The 21,971-nt window shown below is 51.8% G+C and overlaps 1 protein-coding gene across 3 annotated transcripts in view; it reads right to left on the bottom strand.

The window, feature by feature from the left end:
- The window catches only part of SPEN (spen family transcriptional repressor), a 66,158-nt gene extending 46,283 nt beyond the window's left edge, over positions 1-19,875 (bottom strand). For 2 of the 3 annotated variants that reach the window (XM_080564380.1, XM_080564381.1), the window contains exons 1-2: positions 19,690-19,875; positions 2,213-2,533 (exon numbers count right to left, since the gene is read on the bottom strand). In XM_080564380.1, the coding sequence (XP_080420506.1) occupies positions 2,213-2,533; positions 19,690-19,772 (404 nt within the window). In that variant the 5' untranslated portion in view covers positions 19,773-19,875. The other variant, XM_080564382.1, reaches the window with a different exon arrangement.
- Between the last annotated feature and the right edge of the window lie 2,096 nt (positions 19,876-21,971).

Below are 21,971 nucleotides of genomic sequence, written 5' to 3'. Positions count from 1 at the left end.
CGTTTAAGAAATACTTGCAAAATTCTAAATATGTCAGGGTAACCAAAGTTAATTTAAAAATTTAATTATCCATCTCATGAAGGACATTTCAACCTTTTTCTCGGCCTTCTCAGATTCTTCCTTCAGAATCAATTATTAGTCACTTCAGTCCCCTGAATCCTAATAACCCAATTCCTCCTCATACTTCCTCCGCCTCTCCTGCATCACGGGTCTGCCTTCCATTTAAAATGGCAGAAATATTTCAGATATCTTTTATAAACTCAAAATCAGATTTGAATCTTTTTAAATTAGCATCTCAGGAAGTTCAATTCCTTCCCCAATGAATCACTAGATCCTTAATCCTCTAAATATATTCACCCTCTGCTGTTCAATTATAACTCATTTTCAGGCTTTCTGCAGAACTAACTCATGTCTCGCCTGCACTTTTTTTTCTCAAAAATTATATGTAACAAACTACCTAACCAGTGCAACAGAAATTTTCATTAATGTATGTACGTGCTTAAAATTCATTGTTGCCTCATCTCTTGCTCACAACAATGACGTTTTTAAAGATATTTCAGGGTGTAGAACAGAAACATGTCTCTTTTCTCCCCCTTTTGAAGGACCAGGATCAACATTTTTATAAATGATTGCATTTAGCATCCTACAAAGTGTTAATCAGTGAAAGCTGATTTAATCAGGTAAGAGAAAAAGCAGTATTTTCTAAAGGGTTACTGCTATAGCTGACATAAAAGAACAAAGTCCTTATCCATGAGAAGGACACAGAAGACAGACAGAGGAGCTAGCAGAGCTGAAAATCTAATGGCTACAGTGCTTTTTTGATTTATCTATTAGTACTAAGTACTACTGGAGTTAGTGGAAAGAGAGGGTTTGACTTGGGTTAGGAGAGGGGCTAATATACACAGGGCAGGACATACCAACCTTTTCCAAGTGTGGAAACACGACCTATATTCCCAATTAAATCTAGGGAGAGAATTGTGAACATAACTTCCCCAATTTTGGCCCCTCTTATAGGGGTAATCCACCTTCTTAATGGGCAAGGGTGTCAAATGATATTTTAGATGAACCAACAAGAAAAAAAAAATCTTAGTGACAAGACAAAAAAAAATTCCACTGGAAGCAAGTAGTCCCAGACTGAAACCATAACTCTGAAACCCCCAGACTTCTTTCTTGAGACAGAAGGCACTTAAATAGATCCATTATTTTAATTTCCAGCCCTATGTCTGAATCGAGCAGCTGGTAGTTCACCCAATGCACGAGGGCACTCATCGCTGTTGGCCAGCAGGCATCCTCTATCCGCCTTTGTAACCATCCAGCCCAGTCATTTTTGATTGGTGTATCCACAAACTGATTATTAGTGCCACGTCCTTAAAAACTAAAGTATGTTTAATGTGGAGCAGCAAAGAGCTTTTTAAGAGACTATATAGTAATCCACTCCCCATGGCTACTGTCGTCTTGATTGTATACCATCCAATAAATTCAAGGCAGTAGTTCTTATCCCAGCATTAAAAATATATATATAATTTCCAAAATTTAGTAATGTCCATCAGCTCTTTTTGTCAATACCATCAGAAAGAATAATCCCAATAACTTGGAAATGATGTAGATCCAAAATGGAAACATCACAAGCTGCCTTCGGTCTTCTCCATCCAAGCGTTATTTCCATGGCTAAGTGTTGTTTGTAGAATCCAAGGGACTGTATCATTAAATTCTACTAGGAAATTTTTGGTGACAATCCAATTAACATATAAACTGCGTATAGTGAGAACTGAGAACTAGGCATCAAGCTTTCACAGAATTTTAGGTTCTAGTATTCCGAAGATACTCCATACAGAACTTCACCACATGTTGTAGTAAGATAACTCCATCTGGCAGTAGGGATACATCCGAATAAGGCCTTAATATTATCCAAGAAATGGAATCATTACTTCTAGAAAAGAGTAACTCCAATATCGATGCTGGCCAAAGGAAATCTTCCATCTTAAAACCACCTTATTTCAAGTGTAGATATCCAACCAGCTGCAGAAAACATCCTCTATGGATCCACAAGGTACCAGCCACTGGGATAGAAATCACTTCCGTTTCCAACCCAAAATAGGAAACATAGATAATTCCCAAAATTTTAAATCCATCTGGGGCCCCTTATATACGAGTTTGTGTTTCTCACCATATCAAATACAAAATACCTGCCTAGAGAAACCTTGGAACTTACCCATCAAGTCTCCGCTCATAACGTCCTTCCCGTGCATGAAGCGATGGTGGGGGGCCGTAAGTGGGCCCCCCCCCACCTCCTCTGAACCCAGAAACCTCTCTACTACGAGATGCTATGGAAACTGTATCATCCAATCCCCGAGCAGCACTGGGAATGGTTCCTGGTTCATTATAATCCGTCCGTAGGTCTCTATCTCCCATTTTGTTGACAGAGTTGTGTGCCTTCTGCGCACTTTTGATGTCCACAAAATCCACAAACGCTGCCACTCCGCCTTCCGACCCCCTCTTAGGGAGTATTTTGACACTTTCAACACGTCCATATCTGCAAGAAAAGAAAAGAAAAGGAAAACTATTAATGCAAGCAGAAAAAGACGGTATTTAATAACATTGCCTAGAGAAAAAGCAACATCAGTTTCAAACCATTTGCCCTTCACGCATGGCAGGAACACCAATCTCAAAACACGGCAGAGGCTGGAGGAAGCATTTCCAAAACGGGGGGAAAAAGCCAAGTGCCCTTTCCAGAATAATTTCAAACCCCCTCTCTTTTGGCTAGCATACCACGAGATCTCCCCTTTTATAATAACAGAGCAACAGCAGCTGAAGAAATAGAAAGGTGTTTGCAATTAGAGCAGCCCTTCTGATTTTTAATCTGACGAGCAAGACATAATTAACACAAAACCGTGTCACAACAAGTAAAAATAAAGACATCCCGACAATCTTCTTGAGAAAAAAATGACCTTGACACAGCAACTCCACCGCCCTGCTCTGCACGTAACCCATCCCGCGCGGAAACGACAGCCTTCGCTCCTGCAGGTTCCCGGCCCCAGCCTCCTGGGCTCGGAGCACCCCGCAGGACACGCGTGCAGCACGGTGCTGCTCCAGCCCCGCACCACGTTCCCCGCCGCCGGCCCAGCCCCATGCGGGACGTTGCAGGAGGTGGCAGAGCGCACCGCCGGCCCTGAGCGCACGCCGCGGGGTTTCTGCAACACGGGCGCAGCCCGGCCAGCAGCTGCCCAGGAGAAAAAAGGCACCACCTTTGTGCACGTGAGAAAACATGATGTCAAAATGTCTCCAAATACTGGCGTCGACTCATAGCAGAGAGGATTAAATGGACAGGGGGAACAGGGCAGCATTTTAAAAGAGCTTGGAACCACACGTCACGTTTTGGTCATTCTCTCAGCCAGGCTTAGCCAAGCAGGTAAGGGCTTGTGACTTCAGATGTTAATCCATGACAAAAAGAGGCAAAGAAACGTATTTTGGGATGTACTGGCAAACTGGAAAGGGATACACAAATGAAAAAATAACGAAGAAATATTTGTAAACTGTGTAAAGAACTATTGCAAAATTTTTTGTGTTCCCAAAGGCAGCACAATTCCGAACAGATGTAAACAGATCTTAAACAAGAAAAGCTGTTTTCAGCTACAGCATGAAAAAAACTAATACAATCGCCCGTCTGAGGAGCAAATGCTGTCAGAACCCGCATCTGACTCCAGTTTATGCACGGCTTTCCATATACCTTCAAACTTCGTCATTGTTACTGGATGACTAATTCTTAAATACGATTTGAAAACCTGCCTCCTCATTCCAATCTGACCTACTCTACTTCATATGTGATCTGGATTGGATTTAGGCTTCATTCTTCTAGATTTTCTACTCCACCAAATACGGCACACTGCTCGTTAAGGGATATATGTGCAAACAAGAGCATCGTTCAAGCCAGTCTAAAAGCTCCTTGTTAGATGCAAAAAGGCAGGGGCGCGCATGGGACGCACTCGTGGCTGTGTGCTGCCCAGAGCAGAGCTTGCAGCCCTGGTACTCATGGGTCCAGCACAGTAATGTTAATTCTCAGAGGAGCTTTCTAACTTCTGACACCAAAGTGAGGCGCTGGTCATTTTTTATTATAACAAAAAACAGCAAGGAACAAATAATGGTCCTGCAGGAAAGGTTCTTCTCCGAGTCTGCACCCTTCTGAGGCTGGGTGAGGTTATCAAATCTTACCTTGAGGGCAAAATTTAGAAAGACCAGGAAAGTAGAGGACGTGGTTCCTAAAATTTGTGCGAGGAAAAAAAAAATGGGCCTGACTGGATGTAGCACATGTAAAGAGAGAAGCAACAGGAAAGGAAGAAGGGGGAAGGAAAACAGGAAGAGCCCATCTGAAAAAAAATCAGACTGATTGCCATGAACAAACAAGACAAAAATACGAAAAATAACGAGGTGTGTTAGTTAGCATCACCTAAGCCCCTTTATCATGCATTTCAGTGCCAGTCCTCTACAAACAAAAGAAAAGCTGTTGCAATAGGACAGTGCTTTAACTTTGATTTCCTTTGAGTTTTTCTTCTAAATGCTGCAGTTACAGAGCTGACTGGTTCGAACATGTACCTTCCTTTTGCTCACTGTTTACACATTTGGTTTCTGGCAATGTGAGTCCATACTTTGTCTACAATCTTCCGTTTAAAAAAAAAAAAAACTTAAATGTATTAACACTCCTCAAAAAAACTGAAATCCTAATTGACCTTTCTGACTGCAATCACCAGAGCCTAGTTAATATGAAGTGCTGCCTGCCAGTTACATCAGAAATGAGCTCTCTGACTGTTCCCACTCACTATCCTGATAATTCTTTTATTCCCTAATTTTGAAATCACGGCACGTACGTGTTATTATAACATACACACACCTCACCTATTTTATAACCTCACCTATTTTCTTTTGCTGCAGAAGATCCAGAAATGTGTTAAAACATTCAAATATTCAAACTAATGCTGCCCAGGAAGTGCAGAAAAGACAGAATGTCAATGTTCCCCCTCTACCAGCAAAATCACCCAGCAAATGCACACCTCTTGCAAGCAGAGCTCAAATTTTATATTGGGAGAAGCGTACTTTGGTTGCCAGCTATTTCAAGAATTTAAAAAAAAAAAAAAAACTGCTGTGAAATGTGGGACAATGTATTTTTCTTCCCTAAACCAGAAATGGGTGGGGGAGGCTACTCCTGTATTCCCCTGCAGCCACAGCCCTAAATCACCCCGCTCGGCGCGGGCGCGTTAATCCAGCTCCACAAATATACGCCATGCTCTGGTGTCCTGCACCGTGCCCTTGCTGAGCCCCGGGGATAATCTGTGACAATCGTCTTTGCTGCAAGCCGGGGAGCCAGGAGGGGGGAGGAGAAAGGGAGCATAAGCAGATGGGGGGACAAGAGAAAAGCGAGACGCAGCGAGCCCTAAGCATGCGAGGCCGGCCGCCGACGGGGAAGGTCCGCGTCCTCCTTGCCCTGCGAGGTCAGTGCCCGGGGACCACACGCATCCTTCGGTGCCGCGCCACTGGGACAAGGACCGCATCGCTCCGCATCCAATCCCCGGGGGAGAGGAGGGGAGATCTGCAGTGCCGCATCACGAGACGGGTTACTGCAGCAGAACAACACATGGCAAGAGAACGATGCTCTCGGGAGGGCTGGGGGAGGCGAGGCGGCAGCAGACGGCGAGCAGAGGCAAGATGGAGGCGAAGGCGCTGCGAGGAGCAGCCGATTGCGCGACGCAACCTTTGTCCGGGTCCCAAGGGCTGGGAAGAGGGGACAAAGGAGGACCGGAGGCATCGCCGCGACCTTTGGTAACGTTCGCAGAGCGGCTCCTCTAAAGCCGCACCGCCCATCCCTGCACCTATGCGTCAGCCCCGTCCGAGCTGCATTTCACAATCGCTGGCAGACCCGGCAGAAAACAAAGAGGCGTTCGCTGAGCTCTGAATCCATGGACCCTAATGAAAGCAAGGCTTTTAATGCCTCTCCGCCTGGGGAACTCATGACGATTAATCATTAGCTCCGAGCCCGTCCCGTATCGTAGCGAAGCAGGCTGGGGCCGTGTTTTCAGAGGGGTTTATAGTTCAACCAGAACCACAGCCGACACACCAGGGCTGTTATGTCAGCGAGCCCCTCTACCAGCGCACGACTGTAACACCGCGCGATAAACAGAAATCTGGTGGCCCTTTCAGAAAAAAAAAAGTTGCTAGCTAATCACTGCTTGAACAAAGCTACGCTAATCCAGCTATTCAGACAAAGAAAAGGAATTCGTCATTTAACCATTATCGGTTTATTCACTGTAGATCAAAGCACCTCTATAAACAAGCAGCCGAAATGTCTCTGGGCTCTTGGCACGGCTGCTCGGCGTGCTCGTGGTGCTCCAGCCTCCTCCCGTACCGGCAGACAACGTGGCGGCTGGTGAACGCCACACGCCAACGGTGCTGGCCCGCGCTGTGCCGGCTCCCCGGGCACCACGTCGCCACCGGCCGCAGCCCTGCTCTCCTCACTGCGTGCGGCGGGCGTCTTCCCGGGCACGAGCAGCCTCTGCCCTCCTCGAGCAAAGGCGTTTCTAACAAAGGGCGGATGACAAGAAAGCCAAATATTCAGTAAGCCAGTATTACCATTTAGCTGAGTGGTTTTATGAAGCGGTTAAGCTCCTTTAAGATGGCATACACAAGGTAGGAAAAGGTAGCTTGGAATCAGAGGGGCGATCACTTTTTTAATTTAAACTGCTTTCCTTGATTCCCACTTCAATTCGGATCACCTCCTCATTTCTCATGCTGACTCCCCCAAGCTTGCAAAAACCCTTCATACCCACCCATTTTCAGCACTGCAGAATTCTGCAGGTCAGCCTACAAAAACCTGTTGTTGAGAAGTCGGCACGATGCTACGCCCAATACTCCTGCATGCGAGACGCATCGCGAGATCAAAAATAACACAGGTTTCTTGTGCTCATTTCTGCACCGCTCATTAGGGGCACGACTTGAGAAGACACACCGCCGCGAGGGGACGTCTGGGTATTCTGGATCCACTTGGGTTCACTTCGACTACAGCCAGCTATCTTTAGCCATCGGGAGCGCACGGGCGGCTTTTTGCGCGCGGGGTTATGCGATGGCGCAGGCAAGTCACGGCCTGCAGTATTCAGTAAAACGCGCACACAGCGCGAAGCTTCCCCCCGCCAATCGCGTTCCTCTGCCTCTGCTGTTATTTCATAACAAAACGATGTGACCTGAAGTAATACTTAGCCAGATGTCTGCCTCGCTTCTCCTTATTTGTAATGCCAGGCCAGCCCGCGTGCTCCCAGCGCTGCACTTGCTCCCGTGGCGGGGCAGCGCTGGCACCGAGGCTGCCGGTAACCGGCTCCGGAGGGATCCTGCCGCCAGGCCACCTCCGTGAGCGTCCCTTCTGGGCTCTCCTGCTGGCATGGATCACCGTTCCTCGGCCCACCACCAGCTCTTTTTAGGAAACACTGCTCAGAGCCAGGGCCACCAGCTTGGCCGTGGCCCTCGCTGCCACGCCACTGACGGCGCAGACCATGGAGAGGGAAGACAACAGGCCTAAGAAACGATGTGCCACCATATTCCGTGCTTCATGTTCATTATAGCCACGTACTTTTCTTGCCATGGAAAATATTTACGTGCTTTTAAGTGGCACAAGCCTTTGGAATTGCATTCTGCTTCCAGTCATGCCTTCAGCAGAGGACCAGGATATCTTTGGTCAAATATCATCACATGGAAGGAAGACTTGAGAGCTTACAGATACAGAACAGAGGAATCTAAACAAAAGGTACTCGGACCACGCGCGGACTGCATTATTGGGTTTGGGTCCTTTCATGAAAACAGCAACCGATCAATAGCAGAAAGCAAACCCAGAGGCAGGCCATAAATAAGTGCATGCGCAGGGCTGGGACAAAAATAATGCACGCTAATGGAAATGTAATCTCAACAGAGAACAGGCTGAATTCCGCAGTCCTGGAAAACTACTTGAAATGAACAGCATGCGGGGAACCGTCACCTGATGAGCCACAATTGCTCGTCTTTGTAAGCCTGTCACTCAAACCTGGAGAATTTGTCAAACAGTACCGCGAACGCTTAATGACGACCATGGAAACGTACACACGGCTGCCGGCCTTCGCTAGCAGCTGCTTTGCAGGCAGACCTTGCTGCAGGACTCACTGCGACCAGCTGGACGCGACTGCCCAGGACCAAGGGCGCCTGACCACGCTCCGCACGGAGCACCTTGGAAATCCCTCACGTCAACCCGTCTTTGAAACCGAACAACTGGCTCTTCAGGCTTGCGGTGAAAATAGTGTGACGTTCCAGAGTATTTATCTAACGTGCCCACGCACACGCCCCTTTAAAGAACCCGACAGCACCACCGTGGAACCCTCCTCCGAGCGCCCCGTCTTCCCCGTTTTCTAAGAACAGGGTTCTCAGGGGAAGCACGCAGGGACGAAACCAACCAGGACGAGGGTAGCGGCACAAAGCTGCCAGCAACGTATGGAGCACTTCCAGCAGCCTCCAGAGATTCAACGTATGGCACGGACGCTCCTTATCTCCAGCTGCTATGTCACGTTAAAGATGGCTAAAAATAAAGCAAATTCAATGCCTTTACTTCTACCTTTCTCTGCACAAAATGACTGTTTCTACAATGATAAGCCATCACAAGAGGCCGGGGTAGCATTCTGGATGATCGAGAGTAGGAGAGCTTGTCGGTGAGTGGTGAATCCACACGATGTAAGGCTTTGAAAACCTTTACCTTCACAAAACCACGCAAAATAAAAGCTCTCCATATCACAAGGAGTGCTGGTTTTCAAACCGTATGGCGAACAGACCTTGTGGCAGCAGTGATTCAGAAACACGCCCTAATTACCAAGCTCCCATGCTTTTCTAGATTGCAATCTTAGATGCTTTAAAACTTGTTTAGAGTGATCTTTATTGGCCCTGAGACCTTTGGGGGGGGGGGGCGGGGAATAAAGTTCTGCAGGGCATTCTTGCTAGCTGTCTAGCAATAAAGATTTTTAAACAGTTCTCAAAGTTCAGGAGCACAAACCATCAACGAGGTTACGGCGCTAAGGCAAACTGCTGACATGACGGGGCTGAACCCTTAACGCGCCGACCCTAACTCCCCTCAGCCCAAAATACTAGCCGAGCCCAGGCCTATCCTGCATTTTCCTGCTCACTTTAGCCTAACAGCATTTTATGGGAAATCTCCCAGCTCTGACTACAAACAGGGGTTTTGTTAATGAGATACAGCACGTGTTTCTGCCACGCACTGAGAACAGCGAGGGCTTTGTCTATTCTCGTAATCCCTCCATAAGAGATGACAAAGTAGGAAATTAAAAAGCTAGCATAGGCACATTCACTGATACTTCTGATACCTGTTATTTAAGAGCAACACGCTCGGCATATCAGATAGTCTGGTAGATAACTCCATGCTGAAATAAGCGCTCGCCTCTTGCTTACAGCTCAGCTGAATGCTCCATTTTAGGATCCAAAGTAAAAGTCAATCCTAATTACGACATTTTATTTACATCTTCACGGCAAAGTCATCTGGATACCATCTGGATACCGCCGAGGTGTTAATACGCCGCGTTCTGGGCACCGGGATCACCTGAAGCAAGCTGGGAAAAGCCCTCGGCCCGCGCTCAGCAGGTCACGCAGCGCCTCGCCGCAGCCAGCAGCTCCTGCAACGCCAGCCTCGCGGTCAAAAGGCAAACCCTGACCGTCCCGCAGCGAGGGGCTGAGTGCTGAACAGTGTGGGCGAAAGCTCCGTCAGCACAGCCGCCTTGGCCACCCAGCAAACAGACAGAAGCTCCGTCAGTAAGGAACTTGTACCAGCAGCCACTTCTGCACAATCGAGGAGAAGTACACAAGCACCCATAGCAGGGCTTACCGGTAATACACATTTTCGTATTATTAAAAAAAAAAAATCAAAGCAGCTTTGTGTGCAGTAATAATGAAGACTCATTTCTTATGGATGCATGTCTTGAGGTCGAATTCCCTGGCGTCCAATAAATGCCAGTTCCCGCTGCAGCTTTTCCCACGGTTAGGAACACCTCTCTCCCATGTGGATTCTTTAATGTCTAATAAGGGTTGTACGCACGCTGCAGCTTTTCTCTCCATGGGGCCGCTAATCAGGTCTCCCTCCTCTATTAAAACCGCTTGTTTTCATGAAACGCGCAGGAACATTGCATCTCTGAGACTGCGAGCACCTCCTCTGCCCTCAAGTTTAGCTGAAACTGGCTAACGGGTTCTACAGTGATTAGGGAAGATACGCATGCAGGGCAAGATCACATCAGTCTTGCTCTCTTAGCAGATCAGAATATTTAAGAATTAGACTGTTCTTGAACAGTAAAACCACTCCCAGAAGCCTAAAGAGGTTACAGAAATTTGTAGGAGCCCTGCAAGGCAGAGAACGTGCTCAACCACACACCAAGGACGATGCACTGCAATTCTTTCTCCTCCAACCTACACAGATGCATGGCACCACGTTACTACGCACTAGATGCACTGCCACCAAATTCCATCTCCAGGGCATCTCTCCTTCCAGCCTAAAGCACAATCGGCAGATTTTCTTCAAAAATACTGGTGGTGATAGGCTGCATTAAATGCTTTCTGAACAGGAATTGCTCAAGCCTTTTCGTTTGAGTGAATGCTTTTAGGATTTGGTCGGATTCGATTTTAAGAACGTACTTGCATTGCAACTGTAGGGGCATCTCCTGCTTAATCAGGTTTTTCATTCTTACATGAAAGGGTAAATCCCCATCTCAGTTTTGCTTCTCCAAGCCCTGCTTTGCATGTATTCAGCAGCAGATGGAGGAAAATGCAGAGTCATAACATTATGGTCTCCCTGCCATGCTGTAAAGTACTTTAAATACGTACCATCTTAAGGCTTTACGAGTCTCAGTGATCGCCGGTTCATACTTCTCTAGTGAAACAAACTTTATAACCTGTCTTCCTACAAGGTTTTGTAGGTTTTCCAAGAAACTGTATTCCAGAAGAACATAAAAATAAAGTGGATTCGTCTGCCCTCACCGAGACCATCCCAAGCACTGGGATCGCTCCTCGCCGTGAACCACCACCGTCTGAACGAGCAACCAGCCTCAACAACTTGAAATTCATTCCTCACGGAAAGCAGCCATGGATCCACAGCCCCAGAGACACGTCCAAGTCCCCGACCCCAGCAGCTCACCCACTCCAGGCAGGTCACTCTCTTGAAACCAGGGGCGGGGGAATTGTGCCAGGACCCGCACACTGACGGTGCTCCTCCTGCCCTCCCTGCCCTAACGCAGCCAGCTACGGCAGCGTAACCGCCACGAGAGCGCCTTCCTGACACTGTTCTGCTGATCTGCTTCACCCCCAGACGCCCACTGTCAGAAATCACTCTGACATGAGCTAGGAACAGGCACCCCAGCTGTGGGACCAAAGTCTCCGAGCAATGGGGAGGAAGAGACACTTCCTGAGCTCTGCCAGATCCCGCACATCTCGATGTACCCTCAGCCACATATACAATCTGCGTCAACGTTGAAAACACACTTATTTTTTAAACATAGCAAAGCTTTCCTGCTACTAATACATCGAACCAGTTGTTTGAGAATTCAGGAGAAGACCAAGGGTTCATTTCAGCTTTCACTACAAGGAGGTCACTGTGCACATCGTTAGCCACCTAGATGCGTACTGAGATGGCTTTCCAAGAGCTGCATCTCCCACATACGAGCACGAATTCCTGAAATTAAATCAGATTTGATTCCGTATACAAGGGAGATAGTTATCCATTCTGAGCTTTTATTCTCCTCACAGTCAGGATGTGAATGAGGCCGGAAGACTTTTTCCTCCAGCGATGACTACTTTAAACATCCAACTTGGCAATTTATCTTTCTTATTTTGCCCTACTGACTGTTCCGGGTCACCCACAGCTGCCACGGAGCGCCTGAAGAGGGAACGCTGAAATAAGCCTCTATGTGCTTTTTGGCAGCCGCCCCCGCCGGCGGGGACAGGAGGCACCACTCACGCCAGCAGCACGATCAGACGGACCCCAGCTCGGCGCTCCGTGCTGCGCGCGGGGACAGCCACGACAGGGACGTCAAGTTATTCATAGTGAGTCCCACGGACAGAGGACATCAGCAGCTCAGGTTTCTACCTGGAGGAAAACCGATTCGCCGCTCGTTAAAGAAGTTACAGCCTGGCAGTACTCTTTTCACTGAGCTAAAAGATTACTTCAAAACCAGCTGTGATTGCGTACCCGGTCACCACTGTGACAAAAGCTTGGTGTGAATCCAGCTCTAGTTTCCTACCACATCAGAGGGTAACAGAAGACATGCAAGGTCTTGTATTTGGATAGGAGGGCATCCAAGAGGAAGACACAAACAAGTCACCATTGCCTCCATCTGCAGAGAGCGCTGGTGCGGATCATCTATCCACGCTGCTCCCAGGGATGTTCGGATTTATCTCGCTTTTCGACGTGAGACCAGAGCACGTTCAGCACACTTTCATTAGACTTGGCCATGCACACCGCAGATCTAAGTGTACTAAAAGAAAGCGCTTTCAATTTTAAATTGCTGAGCTTAATTAAAAAGGGGAAGAGAAAGGAAGCAAAAAAGCTCCCTTTTGTTCTTAAAAAGTGTCTGGGTTTTTTAAACAGAGACTGGTCATTGAGATAGGCTGCCGCTCGTCTCCCATGATTAGTTTCTCTGAGCGGAAAATTGATGTTCCTTTCGCATCCCAATTCTGCTGCATTCTCGCCCAAGTCACCATGAATATTTGGACCTCAGACAACGCATGAATATACAAAATAGCGTACGGAGCCAGCCGCACGCAGTGCTACAGGGTACACTTCCAAAAAATCCGTCTTGAGAAGTATGTTGTTTCAAATGAATTCAGAGACACTGCCTTCATAGTCAATCTACCCCGTTAACAGATCAGATTGCAGCAGTCCCTGGAATATATCGTGGTGTATTTATGAAAAGTCTGTAACTGTTTATTCTTTTATTAAGGGATGTTATCTTCACACTACAGGATTTTACAGATTGTATGCGACGATTACACAGTGTTAGTAGGTTAAACAATAACTATGGAAATGCAGAAACCAAAGCAGTCACTGTGTTTTATTCATTACACAGAAGTCGTCATCACATCTTAAAACATTACTGCAGACGAGCATTAGAGACGGGTTCTCGGACCCGAGGAGACCGGAGCTGACATGACCCAGCCACAAAGGGAGCTCTCCAGGCAGGCAGAAAGGCAAAGGCTCCGGCGTTGCCCCCGCACGTACCCTCATCAGGTCCGAGCCAGTGACTTGCTAGCTCGGCAGCAAAAAAGCAGCTTTTGTCTGATTTTCATTAACTGTTCAAATCATCTTCAGAACACTACAGAGACTCATGTGAAGGTAAGCCACGAGGCTGGTTGTACACTGTGAATTTCCATCTTCAGGCTCATATTCCTCCCACGAGATTTCTAAATTGGCATGCCGAAGACGCAGCTAAACTCAAAATCTTATTATGGAGAGTAATCATATTTTCTAGTTTATTCCTTAGTTCATTGTTTAAGAATGTTTGCCTTTCCAGTCTTTGGTTTCAGGGCGTTCGCAGACCTCAGCGAGTTCACAGAGCTTAATAAAAAACACGTACGCTGTATCTCACAAGTGCTTATTTTTGGTAGCCACCAAAACCAGACCTTATCCACCGCACAAGCAACTTAACTGCTTACATCCCCGTCACCAGCGCCTCCCGGAGTGCCGGCTGAAGCAACCTGACAGCAGCCAGGAGGGGTAACCCTCACCTTCACCCCCTTCCCACCATCCCCAAACGCCACCAGAACACCTCGCTTTGGCAGTCATTGCTCCTCAGGTGCATCTTCATGTGCAGAACGCGTCTCCTCCTCCTGCTCACAAGCTGACGACAGCGTGAAGCCACCAGAGCAGCCAGTCAGTCTGCAGTCGCAGCACATCGGCTCAGGAAAACAAAGCTCCAGGTTCACCCTGACTCACTAACGTGCCCAAGGACTGCAGCCTGCCCTCCGCTCATTTGGATATTTGCTTCCTTTTTTATGAAATGCTAGCTGGCGCTTCTTGGCCCTCAGCAAAGACGAGGACCTAATTTTGGACACACCTTAAGACTGCAATAAGGTCATCTGCCGGAGAACTTGGCATGACTTTCTGTCCTATGAAAAGCATTGGGGGAAAAAAAAAAAACAGTCAACAAGACTATCAAAAACAGCTTTAGGCCTTTCCTAGTCCCCTGTTTTAAGTTGATGAATGGGTTTAATATCCGCGTACGCCTCACAAGGGCTGTTACGTTCTCTGTGCACCAGTCTGCTTTCTCTCTTCACAGAAGGGGTTCCACGGGGAGCCAAACGCTTCCAGCGACCCAGATTCGGCCACGGCAACCCTCAAGCTCCAACAAGCATCTCCTGTGCACATCGAGCAGCCTCACGGAGCTTTCACACAACTGAGTTAGGCATTCAGCTATCCACCAGAAAAGGCATCAGGATTATTTATTGTCGTACCAATGGAATTTAGAGTAAGCTCAAGAAATACCAAAAGCCAACGTGACTTCAGAGCAGCCTTTCATACAGAACAGGACCAGGACATGCAACCAGGACCCTCTGAAGAACTCTCAGGCAACAAGCAATGCTGGAAAGGCTCACCAGAGGACAGAATTTTGTAACCAAGTGACATCCACTTATCTTTCTAACACGGCTCAGCGTTTAAAAACACTTAATAGAAGCCTAGTCCAAATCTGTGCTCCGTGCAGCTCTTCATTAAGTTTCTTTGAAGTAATTATATAGGCATCTCCCTGGCGAGCGTGGCGTCACCAAGCTGCCACCTCAAGTGCACGCAAAGAGCAAGACGCGGAGCAGCCAGCAGACTCGCGGACCCCGAAGTGCCGAGGAGCCATCCTCCGCGCAGCTCGGCCGTGGGGAAGCAGGCGGCTGCTCAGGGCACTTCCCCATCGGGGCCAGGGACAGCAGCACCACCGGAGGTGTAGTGGAAAACAGGGGCGCCACCAGCACCCGTGCTCCTTTAGCCCCTCGGCTGAAAAGCCTTCGTGCGGTGCGAGGCAGGCTTTCGCTAAGGAGCCGGACCGAGATTCGGGAAGGCAGTACACGCCTCGCGCCTTCCATGTCTGTCTTTCCCATCTGATTCTGGGCAATTAGCTTAATCCCCATGCCTTAATCCCCCAACCAAATGCCTTCCCACGATCTTCCTGCATTTTGTGTTCCGCAAAACTAAGGTCACCTTACTGGAGATGTTTGTAAAACGCAGCATAACCAAGTGCCGACATTGCCTGATATTCCAGACACTGCCTCAACAAAGCACAGGCATAAATTTTACCTTCCCCTTCCTTTCAAAGGCGCTGAGCTAAAAAGGCTAGCGCCTGCGCTGTGAAAACACCATCACCTAAAAGTGGTAAGAACAGAGGGGAAAAAAGCAGAAATAGTTCATTCCGCATCCATATTCCTGCCTCTTCCTCAGACAAACCTAACATCTGGTTAGGGACCTCTATATGCAAAGCTGATTTAGCGTAACTACCCATGTGTTTGCATCTTAAGTGATATCCAAGAACCACTACTAGATTATAAGCAATAAAAGCTCGGGAACGTATTTGAGAATTTTACTAGAAAAACTGCAGCGCTCCTACATCCGACTCAAGCCCGATCCTGTGGAAAGGCACTGAAAGACCTGCTGGTGTCGTAAGCGGGGAAGGCTGGAGAAACGGTGCTGTCCTAAATAAACAGCTCCGACACTGAACAGCCATGGGGGGTTTTCTTCCCGGGGCCCCAAGCCAGTGCCCCGGTGGCAGTCCTACTGCTCTGCCCCACGCGAGCCGGGGAGCAGTCGACCAGCATCCCGCTGCGCCGCCTTCGCCCTCCGCGGCAATGCACGGAGCAGAGAGCAGGGAGGCTTCATGTTCCCAGGCTCCCAACCATCAGACACAACGCTTTCTTGTAAGCTGACCGAACGGTATTTGGAAGTTACTGAAAACAAACACGTGCTCTCGATTACGCCCATGTACTGCAGAGCAACTCCAAAGAGCAGTGGTGTTGCAAACGCCAACCGCTTCTCCAGAGGGTATCCTACACCCCTCGGACCAGGAGTGGGAGCAGCGTGACGCCGGACAAAGCTCGCTGCTTTTCCAGCGGGCTTAAAGAAACGTTACGATACTCGTCTCCTCCAAGGCTGCTCTGATCTGCAACGTATTCACAGTGACTTTAAAGGAGCGCGTTTGTTCCCCGAAACCCAGGGTTTCTCCTGGGCTTGGTTGCCCCTCTGAACATCTTAATTCTCCCACAGAATACGAGATGGCATACCAAAGTCACACAGCTCGCAATCAAGAGGCTTTTACTCCTCTTGCCCTTTAAAACACCAATAAAGGGACAAAGCCGTGTTCTTTCAGATTAACCAGGAGAAAACACAGGGAAAAAAAAAATATGGAAGGCCAACACTTGTGCTGGGGACAACTGTTACTATATTTAGTTGCCTTGTTCCGCAAGCTGCCGAGCATCTGTTCCAGTGATGGTGAATGACTTTTTTCCTGCTAGTCAAGACAGCGTTAATTAGGTGAACCCAGAATGATTGCTACCACTGCTTCCCCACGCGCCCAGCTCTGCCCCGACACCCTACCAGAGGCTCAGTGTTTGCTCCATCTTAACTGCGGACCCCAGCTCCTGGCCCCCATTGCTTTCATATTCAGGAATGCCTGAGTAACTCTCCGAAAGAAAATACAGCACGAAAGAAAATACAGCACGTTAGAAAGAAGTTTTTCAAGAGGGGAGTAGCTGCCTAGGAGAACAAAACAAAAGCCCAGAGTGATTTCAGTTTTTTACAATACACCCAAAATCACTCTCTTGCTATCCCTTTTAGTATGGAGACAATATATAAAAAGGGGTTTTCAGGAAAAAAATAACACTACTCAATAAGCCAAGGATTTGAGACCAACTTCAGTATTTGCTCATCTGAGAGGAGAATTCATAAACAGTGTTGTAACCAATCAAGAGTGTTTTACAACCAAAAAGATAGCTTCTGCAAAATGCTTTTTTCGTCTTAGTTCCTTCTCTTAAAAAATGACTTGAAAGACTGCAAACCCCAGCAAGGTGCCCACAGTAACTGGACAAGGAAAGAAAAGAAGAAAAAAACAGCACACCCCTCATACTGAGCATGCCTGCTAGGCCTGAAGTTTTAGAGTCGCCCTTGAATTTTGCTTCTTTGGAAGCAGGATGGTCACGCTTCCCAAACTCGCTCCTAGCAGATGCTGGGGAACAGCAGGACAGCTTGCACACAGGCTCTAAGACAGGAGCTGCAGCACCTCATAAGCCAAGGGGACACACAAAGACCCCGCGGGCACCGCTGCTGCCCAGGCCGGGGGATTCCAGGCAGGCTGCTCCCCAACTCCCTCCCGCTGGCAGCGCGGTGCCGCCAGCGGCCGCTCGCAGGCAGGGGGATGGGTGGGAACTCCATTTCGCCGAGATCATCTCCGTCTCCTCAGGCTCGCGCTCCAAACGCGACAACTCTTCTTTCCAAGAAGGCAGCCTTCCGCGTCGCAGCCGCCCTCCGCGCGGGCCCGCTCCCGTGACACGGGGCCCCGGCACACAAAGAGCGCGGCTCCATTGTCCGCGGGCAGTACCTGCACCTCGCCGGCACCCGGGGCTACAGGCACCCGCGGCAGAGATCCGGGCGGCCGGACGCCCGCGGGGCTGCCGAGGCGACCCTCGTCCTCCCCTCCAGTACCTGCACCCTGAGCCAGATGCTTAGACTGGAGCCAGATGCGTAGAGCATAGGCACAGAGCGGCTGGAGCGTATTTTACCCGTGTGTTTACTCGTGCAAGACCGGCCTCCTCGAAACGCACTAATGTTGAAAGAAATCTCTTTTCAAAACAAAGCGAGAAATTATAGGAATGAAGGGTTTTGCCTGGCAGCAAACCTCCCTCCAAAGCCACCAATCGAAACTCGCAAAGGTAAAAACAACAAAAAAAAAAAGGTAATTAATTCAGAGCCTACCATTTTTTCCACATCCATCTCTAAGCAACAGTACCATAGCAACTTTTTCCTGCTTTAATACATCTTACAAAAGAGGAGGCATGGACAAAATAAGACCCAGGAATGTCAAATTTCCACTTCCATTCGAGTGCCTCGTATTTCCTCGGCTAGCTATGCCTGGAATTAAACAAACAGCCCCGCAGCGCATTTTCTTCCCCCGAACCCTGCCTTTGTATAACGTCCGATCCCGCGACCTGGGCTCGGGGACACCACAAACCACGGCGAACGCCAAAGTGCCATCCCCTCCGTGGGAGCCACCGAGAGCGCAACCGACAGCGGCGTTGGTGGAACGCAAGGCTTGGGGGGGGGGATAAACGTGAAGAGAAGCGACGGGTAAATAGGTCGGCGCAGCCCCCGCTCCGAGTGCTGATACGCAGCTGAGCCTTTTTTTTTTTTTTTACGATTTCTGGTTTTTTATTGAAGCTCCTGCCCTGCCGCCACGTCTGGCTCCCAGCCCCGCACGATCGCCCCGCGGCGGGGCCCCCTGCCCACAGCCCCGGGGGTGCCCGAGCCCCCGCGCCGCCTGCCCACGCCGCCGGGGCCCCGCCGCCATTTTAGAGGCTGCCTGGCAGCAGCCGGGCGCGGGGAGAAGCCCCCCGGGGCCGCTCGGCTCGGCCCGGGGCTGCGTACAGGCAGCGGGGGGACCACGAGCCGTGGCCCCGGACCCCATGCGGGGCACGGTGCCACCCGGGGGGCTGTGAGCGAGCCGGGGGGCAGCACCCCAGGGCCCCTTTTCGGGCCGAGGCTGCGGGCAGGGAGGCAGCCGAGGCCCGCCATCTGTCAGCGGGCTCCCCGGCCCAGCCTCCTCGCATGTTAGTAACCACATCTATTTTTCCCATGGTGACTCATTATTAAGGACGCGCCGTCATTTTTCCAGCGCTAAGGCAGCAGAGCGAGGCAGACTGAAGGAAGCTTCCAAATCCTTCCGGAATTTAAAAAACAAAACCCCAAAATCGCTTGGTGGGAGGTCAGCGGCTGCACCCCGGGCTCGTCGCCTTCTTCTTTTTTCCTAAGAGAAGCTTCCAGCGTGCAGCGCAGGGCATCAACTTTGTGCGCGCACGTTTCCCACAGTGTTGCTGCGACTCACGAGAAGCCTCCTCTCGCACGGAAATATGCAGCGGGGAGGAGGAAAATACAACCATGCAAACAGCCACTACTTCCTCGTGAGCTGCGCCGTGGGAGCTGGGTTAATCTATGCAACGACACACCGAGGAGGAAAAAAAAAAAAAAAAAAAACACCAACAGCCAACAATAACCAGCCCGGCCCGCGGAGCGCTGCCCTCGTGGAGGGCTCCGGGGCAGGGAGCTGCTGCCTTCGGGGCTTTCTGCGGGGCTGCCGTCGCCTTCGGCACCTCCGGGCGCTCCGGCCGGCAGCGCGGGGGCACGGCCGCTGCCCGCACCGGAGCATCCCGCAGCTCGGGATGAGCGGACGGGGAGGGGAGGCCGCGCACGAACGGGAACACAACCGAGGCGGCGAGAGGACGGCTCCGCACGGCGGAGGGCCGGAGGGGTGAGGCGGAGGCGGCGCGGCCGCCCCCCCCCCCCCCCCGCGGGGCGCAGCCCGCTCGGCCCCGGGGCTCCGCGCCCCGTCCTGCCGCTCCTCGCCCCCCGCCGCCCCCCGGGGTTCCCCCGCCCGCCCCCGCGGCCCCACTCACCGCTTGAAGTGCTCGATGATCTTCTCCTCGCGCACGTTCTCCGGCAGGTTGCCCACCCAGAGGTGCCTGGTTTCCCGCACCATGCTGCGCGGCGCGGGGCGAGCCCGCCGCCCCTGCCCCGGCCCCGGCCCCTGCCCGGCCTCCCGGCCGCCTCCCCCCGCGCAGCGCTGCCGCCCGCCGCCGCCGCCGCCGCTCGCCCGCCGCCGCCCCCGCCTCCTGCCGGCCGCCCTCCGCCTCTTCCGCCGCGGGGCCCCGCCGCCCTCAGCTGCCTCCCCCCGCGGCGGCGGCGGCGGCGGCGGCGGCGGGCGGCACCATGGGCTGCGGGGGGGCCCCCTGGCTGCCGGGCGGCGGGCTCCCCCCCCGCCGCGGCTCCGCTCCCTGCCGGCCGCCCCCCGCCTCGGCCCCGGCGCGCTCGCTCGCGCTTCCTCCTCCTCCTCCTCCTCCTCCTCCGGCAGCGGCAGCGCGGCGCCCCCCCCGCCGCCCCCCCCTTCCTCCTCCTCCTCCTCCTCCTGCTCCTCCGCCCCCTCCCCCGCCGCCGCCCCCCCCCTCCTGCCCCTCGCGGCTCCGCCGGCTCCGCTCGCTCGCCCCCCCCCGCGCCTCTCGCAGCGCCACACGGGGGCCCCCGCGCAGGCGCACTGCGCGCACGGGCGCGCGCCGCGGCCCCGCCGCCGGCATTGGGCGGGGGGGGGGGGGGGGGGGGGAGGAGGAGGAGCGCGGGCGCGCAACGCCCCGCGGCCGGGCGGCGGCACCGCGCATGCGCGGGGGCGCGCGGGGGCAGAGCGCTGCGGGGGGGGGGGAAGAAATGGGGGGCGCAGCGAGGGGGGGCGGCAAAATGGGGGGGTCCTGCAAAAAGGGGGTGCAGAGTGGGAAACGGGGGTGCTCCACAAAAAGGGGGTGCAAGATGGGAAATGGGGTGTTATGTCCCCCGTATGTGGCCAGTCAGGGCTGCGATGTACAGCAATAAGGGGGGGCTGCGTGGCAAAAAAGGGGGCGAGGAGGAAAAGAGGGGCTGCGACGTGAGGTGATGGAGGGAGCTCCGCCACAGAAACGGGGCGTATTCGGAAGCATAAAGGGGGCTGCGCTGCAGAAACGGGGCGCTGTGTGAAATAGACGGGAGGTGATGATGAGAATAAAGGGGGCTGCGCTGCAAAGAAACGGTGCTGGCAAAAAAAGGAGCTGCGTTACGCAGCGTGGGGTACAACGCAAAGACGGGGGGCTGCAGTGGAGCGAGGGGCAGGCCGAGGGGCGAGCAGGCGAGGGAGGAGGACACAACGCAAGGGGGCCCAGGACAAGCCCCCCCCAGTGCCCCACAACACAGGGATGCTCCCAGGAGGGCACCCAGCCTGGTGCTCCCACGGGGCCAGGGCGGGACGGACACACGGACACCCCGACACCGCTCAGAAGCCGGGGCCTCGAGGCTCCCCCTTTCCGTGACATGCAAACCGAGGCGAAGGAAAACCCAGCGCGCTGCCTCGATGCAATCAGCAAGAGCGAGTAAAAAATTAATTTAGGTTAAGGCAGACAAGGGCCCGGCGTTGCGCGGCCTTTCACAAGCCTATAGCGCTGTTTATCTCTAATGACTCCAAAGTTCAGAGCTATATGCAACCTCACGCGGGGCTGGCAGCGCTGGCCGCCCGCCAAGCGCTCTGGCGGTGGGAGGGAGGTCACTGAATCATACTCGCTCTTATGCAAACGGCCACGGGCGCCTCGCTGCCAAATCCTTCCCCCGACCGAAACGGGGAGGCCGCGTCGCCCTGAGAACCGCGGAAAACAAACTCCCACCGTTCAGAGGTTCGGAGAGCAAGTCATCTCCTGCTCCCGCGCCCCAGCGTGGATTTTCTGCGGAGCTTTTCTGAGAAAAGCACCCACTGGGAGGTACAGCTCCGTGCACGCTGCTGGCAGAAGTTGCCTGCCCCAGTGCCGGAGCGCTGGCAGGGTGAGCCGCCCACGACAAGCGGCACGGGGCAGGCAGCGCTTCACACCCCGGCATCCGCCGTGAAAGGACGAAGTGCCGAAAAGAGCGTGCCGGGATGTGAAATTACAGTTGCAGGGATTTTGATACTTAACGCTGCTGACAAGGCCGCGGTCTGACCCACCCCTGCTTGAAGGGCAGCTCTTGAACCCGGAGCTACACGTCCTTAACCTGGAGGGTAGCTTTTTTCACCTACAGGAAAAAAAGTGAGACTCTGCGTTGCTGATAATACTACTCGTTTATGTGTCCGAAAATGCCCAACTGATTACCGCCACAACACTCAGAGCAGCAGCGAGTGAGCAGTCTGAGG

The sequence above is a fragment of the Anser brachyrhynchus genome (genome assembly GCF_964034855.1).
Source record: "Anser brachyrhynchus genome assembly, chromosome: 21".
Lineage (NCBI taxonomy): Eukaryota > Metazoa > Chordata > Aves > Anseriformes > Anatidae > Anser > Anser brachyrhynchus.
This window is presented reverse-complemented; position numbering and strand designations above follow the sequence as displayed.